Genomic DNA, 6,036 nt, shown 5'->3' on the forward strand with positions numbered 1-6,036 from the left:
CACCTTAAGACCCTTCCATCTATGAAGAGTATTTGATTCTACCATATCTGGGTCTTGAGAAGAAGATTTTTGAAATTTCAGTCAATTCAACCCTTTTTGGCCCCTCCCATCAGCCCCAGGGGGTCAGTCAGGGCTGATATGTGCATACCATCAAACTGCTATCCAATACAGATAATGCTTACCCAAATTAAATTACTTCCAATTAAACAAATGTTAGTCCAAAATGTGATTTCCCTATATAAACTATAGTAAAGTTTACCCCCTCCCCAGGGGGAAACGTGAGACCCCAGGGTCAAGAAATTCACAATTTTAGTAAAGCACCTTAAGACCCTTCTATCTATGAAGCAATTTTGATTCTACCATATCTGGATCTTGAGAAGAAGATTTTTGAAATTTCAGTCAATTCCACCCTTTTTGGCCCCGCCCCTCAGGCCCCTGAGGGCTGGGGACCATATAATTCACAATCTTAGTTGACCTTTGGCTATGGAAGGTTTCTGCAAAATTTCATTGAAATTGGTTCAGGGGTTTTGGCGAAGAAGTTGAAAATGTAAATTGTTTACGGACGCACGACGGACGCCGCCGGACAAAAGGCGATCGCAAAATCTAAAAGAGAACAAGAAGCCCAAAGGGCCTGTATTGCTCACCTGGAAAATAAAGCAACCATGGGAAAATATTTTCATTACATAAAATCCTGCCAATGGTACAGAGGAAGAAAGATTTTAAGGATTTAAACCTCAAATTTCCCTATTGAGCCCTGCAGTTTTCAGCACCCAGAGGGGCCTCACCCTTTGTTTATACAAAATTTAGTCCCCTTTGCCCAAGGATGCTTCAAGCCAAATTAGGTTAAAATCCCTGAACTCCTACCTTATAACTTCGCAACTCTGCCCACAGGGGCTCCAAACGCATCGTTTATACAAAACTGAGTCAGCTTGGCCCAAGCATGCTCCAGACAAAACTGAGTCACCTTGGCCCAAGCATGCTCCAGACAAAATTGGGATGAAATCCCCTAATCCCTATGGTAGAAGAAGGATACTCAAGGTTTTACCTCTATTTCCCCTTTTCGGAACCCACCCCTCTGTCCTGAGGGGGCCAGACCCACCGTTTATACAACATTGAATCCCCTTGGCCCATGGATGCTCCAGACCAAATTGTAATGAAATCCCTTATCTCTATGGTAAAAGTCTTGCCATTTGTCACGATATGACCAAAAGACAATGTTCCAAGGGGTGGGGCAAAACCCCAAGGTTAATCATGGGACAATGTTCCAGGGGTGGGTCAAAACCCCAGGGTCAATCATGGGACAATGTTCCCAGGGATTGGGTAAGACCGCAGAGTTAATCATATGACCATATTTTTATTGAAAACTTCATGCTCTGCAGTTGTATGCTGTTTCAATTTTATGACACGGTGAGTAGGGAGGGGGAGTTAGCCCCTTCTTTTGTACATTTTTTGTTATTATCACATTGGAACGCTTTCCAAAACATATGACCGATATCCATGGCAGTTCCTCCTGGGAGGTTGCTTTAAGCACTATGGCCAATATACCACCCGGCTTGTGTCCCTACCCTCAGCCTCCTGGTGAGCTGGTAACCCTTTCATTTGTATAATGTTTGCTTTAAGCAATATGGCCAATATACCACCATGCTTGTGTCCCTACCCTCAGCCTCCTGGTGAGGTAACCCTTTCATTTGTATGTTTAATCACTAACAGCTTATCCAATTAAATTGGGTCAAACATTGGTGGAGAAGCAGAAATTGTTTAAGGAATAATTGACAGACAGACCACAAATGCTGATGCAAGACATAAGCTCATAACTCTCTGACCAGCTGGTAATATACTGGTAAGCTGAAAAACATGTGTCATTGCCTAAGTAAAAAAAAACAGATTGTATTTGGCCTGGGAAGTTTTTAAACTTCTGTTCAGTAAAAAGAATATCAGTAAAATATGAACCTGAAAATCACAACAGATATATTACAAAATTTGTATATTTTATTGATTATTGTACTGTACCTATTTTAGTAATTACTGTACCTATTTTAGAACCTATTTTGGTAATTACAGTACCTATTTTGGTAATTACTGTACCTATTTTGGTAATTATTGTTACTATTTTGGTAATTACAGTACCTATTTTGGTAATTACTGTACCTATTTTGGTAATTACTGTTCCTATTTTGGTAATTGCTGTACCTGTTTTGGTAATTACTGTTCCTATTTTGGTAATTGCTGTACCTGTTTTGGTAATTACTGTTCCTATTTTGGTAATTGCTGTACCTATTTTGGTAATTACTGTACCTGTTTTGGTAATTACTGTTCCTATTTTGGTAATTACTGTACCTATTTTGGTAATTACTGTACCTATTTTGGTAATTACTGTACCTATTTTGGTAATTACTGTACCTATTTTGGTAATTACTGTACCTATTTTGGTAATTACTGTACCTATTTTGGTAATTACTGTACCTATTTTGGTAATTACTGTACCTATTTTGGTAATTACTGTACCTATTTTGGTAATTACTGTACCTATTTTGGTAATTACTGTACCTATTTTGGTAATTACTGTACCTATTTTGGTAATTACTGTACCTATTTTGGTAATTACTGTACCTATTTTGGTAATTACTGTACCTATTTTGGTAATTACTGTACCTATTTTGGTAATTACTGTACCTATTTTGGTAATTACTGTACCTATTTTGGTAATTACTGTACCTATTTTGGTAATTACTGTACCTATTTTGGTAATTACTGTACCTATTTTGGTAATTACTGTACCTATTTTGGTAATTGCTGTACCTATTTTGGTAATTACTGTACCTGTTTTGGTAATTACTGTTCCTATTTTGGTAATTACTGTACCTATTTTGGTAATTACTGTACCTATTTTGGTAATTACTGTACCTATTTTGGTAATTACTGTACCTATTTTGGTAATTACTGTACCTATTTTGGTAATTACTGTACCTATTTTGGTAATTACTGTACCTATTTTGGTAATTACTGTACCTATTTTGGTAATTACTGTACCTATTTTGGTAATTACTGTACCTATTTTGGTAATTACTGTACCTGTTTTGGTAATTACTGTACCTATTTTGGTAATTACTGTACCTATTTTAGTAATTACTGTACCTATTTTGGTAATTACTGTACCTATTTTGGTAATTACTGTACCTATTTTAGTAATTACTGTACCTATTTTAGTAATTACTGTACCTATTTTGGTAATTACTGTACCTATTTTGGTAATTACTGTACCTATTTTAGTAATTACTGTACCTATTTTAGTAATTACTGTACCTATTTTCACTGGGAATCCTTCAGGCAACTTTGAAGTCATAAAATCCCTGAGTTTCTGAAATTGTTTGAATGGTGCTATTACTTCAAGGACATCCAGCAAACTGCAAACCAAATACACAAACTTTAAACGTAATACATGATATGGATTTAACCAAATACACAAACTTTTACCGTAATACATGATATGGATTATCATTTCTGAAAAACTAACATGTATGATGGATTTTCACGACCAGTAATGAGGCAGAATTCCAAAATTTAGAAGGAGATGTACACATTAATTCCCGACTTTCAATCCTCATACTATTTTTAGACCCCATTTAAAATCCAACACAAGTTTCCTGCCCTCTGGACCAGATCTTACATCATTGTTTCTATAAATACTTCAACTTTTATCATATAAAGTATTTATTTTAATACTTACACACTAACATCCATAGGGAATGCTTTGCTCTGAAAACAATAAGAAGATATAATTATCTGACATTATTTGACAATGATATGATGAACTTAAGAGAAATGATATACATGTTCCTAGAATGCTTCTAATGATAGATTTTAAAAAAGGCGTTTGATTCTGTTTGATGGAAATTTATAGATAAAACACTTTAGCATACATTTTAAATGCCTAAATTAAATTAAACTTTGATGAAAACTGATTAAGATTAAATCTCTAATTAAGACTTGGACCAGAAGAATTTTAACCCCTACTGGTAAAATTCATATTATTAAATCTCTTTAATCCCATAATTTAATCACTTATTCATCACATTGCCAAATCCAAATGGTGCCTCTTTATTATTAAATTCAACAATATTTTATTTAACTTTCAATGGAATGGCAAAACAGATATGATAAAGAGGAATTCTTTTATTATAATGTGTGTGTGTGTGGGGGGGGAGGGGTTAAAAATGATTAACACTCAAGATTTTATAGATTTTATAGAAGATTTTTTCAAAGTTCTAGCAAGTGACAAGTAATATTCAAGAGTCTTTTTAACATGAACATTTTACTATGAACTGTGGAAGCAATTACATATATAAGTGACAAAACATTTTTGGTCAGATGTGTTTAAAGCTTGGAAAAGATTGAACAATTCTAATGTTATGAAGGTGAATCAAAGAGGACAACTTTCACTTCCTAAACCCCGCTATGGTACAACCCACATTTGGTCATTGATCTGTTATTGATAAAGACTGGTATTCTAGGGTGTAAGAGTAGTAAACCCCCGCTATGGTACAACCCACATCTGGTCATTGATCTGTTATTGATAAAGACTGGTATTCTAGGGTGTAAGAGTAGTAAACCCCCGCTATTGTACAACCCACAACTGGTCATTGATCTGTTATTTATAAAGACTGGTATTCTAAGGGTGTAAGAGTAGTAAATGACATATTTAAAGATGTTAGCTCTCTCACTTTCTTCTCTTATCAGGAACTCACAAGGAAATATAATATTTTTTTAAATGTCAAGGTACATTTAATACTTTTAGAACTAATATTGAAATACACAGGTTTCAGAGTACAAAGCTTCTTCTCCCTTTTATTCCTTTAAACTTAGAATTATTAATCAAAAAGGCTAAAGGAGTAAAAGGCATGGATGAAATTCTCTCCAAGAATAAGGAAATTCAAACAGGCAGGAATTCAAACTTCAGTGATTTTAATTTAGAATTCTTCATAACATTTTGACAACAAATTCACATTTATTCAAAGCAAACCTAGTAACAGGCCTGTTGTGTACACTCTACAGCTCAGAGAGAGAAACAATTACTATAATTATACTGCGGGAATGTCAAGAAATTCAAAATTTACTACAGAGTCTGGATACACTTATAAATGCACTTTTAATTCCATTCACAGTCAAGAAAGAATCCTTTATTTCTCGAACATGGTCACATAGTAACAAGTATATGAAAATTGATAATGAAATTAACATTATCATTAAACAATACATTTACAAAACAAGATGTTTACATAACTCTCTCAAAGTGCACTTAGTTGTACCGGTATATACATAAATACTGAAAAAAAACACTCTTTTCTTGATTAATTCAACTCCAAAATTTTCTGGAGTTTTTCTTTAAAGATATTATTTGTTTTAAGAAGGGGAAATCAAGCAACAAATTTAGAGGTTTGCAAGATTATTTTTTACAGGAATTCCTACCATTGCTACTGTAGCCTTGAAAGACTTGGAGCTTCCCTTAGGGATCCACTGTCGGCCCAGACATGGAGGTTTACCGACTGGGGCAGACATGTAGTCCTCCCAACTAACATTTGGCCTTTCAGGTGGATTCAGCGATGGGCGCCTCTGAAACTAAAACCATATATGTATTCTTATAATGAACAATTCTTTAGATGTTATTTGAGCTCTTAATATTACTACCTGAAACATTTGAGAGTGTTAGAAATATGTGTCAGTGGTGAGACTTTCAACGCCTAAAGATTTTTAAATCTTGTATCAAATGGGAAAACAGGGGTTAGTAATCTGGAGTGTGACCATAGTCACATAAGGAAGTTGTCGTATGCATGGAATATTCAAAGAAAGTGTTTTTCTCCTGCCCACACAACTCCAACAACCCAGGTGGAGTATAAAATGGTCTGGGGTGGATGTTGCAGTATCTGTGCTGTAGCATTCAAGTGAGGTAAGCAAGGTCCCACTACAAACAGAACACAATACATCTCATTACCCAGGACGAGTTGCGCAACATTATCATGACCTCGCAATCGAAGTCCT

At 35.1% G+C, this 6,036-nt stretch overlaps 1 protein-coding gene across 1 annotated transcript in view; it reads right to left on the minus strand.

Annotated features, from left to right (window-relative positions):
- Positions 1 to 6,036, minus strand: part of LOC110451017 (ankyrin repeat domain-containing protein 13C-like) — a 20,689-nt gene that overhangs the window by 1,100 nt on the left and 13,553 nt on the right. The window contains exons 10-12 of the mRNA XM_021498846.1: positions 5,467 to 5,616; positions 3,728 to 3,756; positions 3,304 to 3,404 (exon numbers count right to left, since the gene is read on the minus strand). Coding sequence (XP_021354521.1) covers positions 3,304 to 3,404; positions 3,728 to 3,756; positions 5,467 to 5,616 — 280 coding nt within the window. The remainder of the gene's footprint in view (positions 1 to 3,303; positions 3,405 to 3,727; positions 3,757 to 5,466; positions 5,617 to 6,036) is intronic.

Source organism: Mizuhopecten yessoensis, unplaced genomic scaffold, assembly GCF_002113885.1.
Source record: "Mizuhopecten yessoensis strain PY_sf001 unplaced genomic scaffold, ASM211388v2 scaffold5729, whole genome shotgun sequence".
NCBI lineage: Eukaryota > Metazoa > Mollusca > Bivalvia > Pectinida > Pectinidae > Mizuhopecten > Mizuhopecten yessoensis.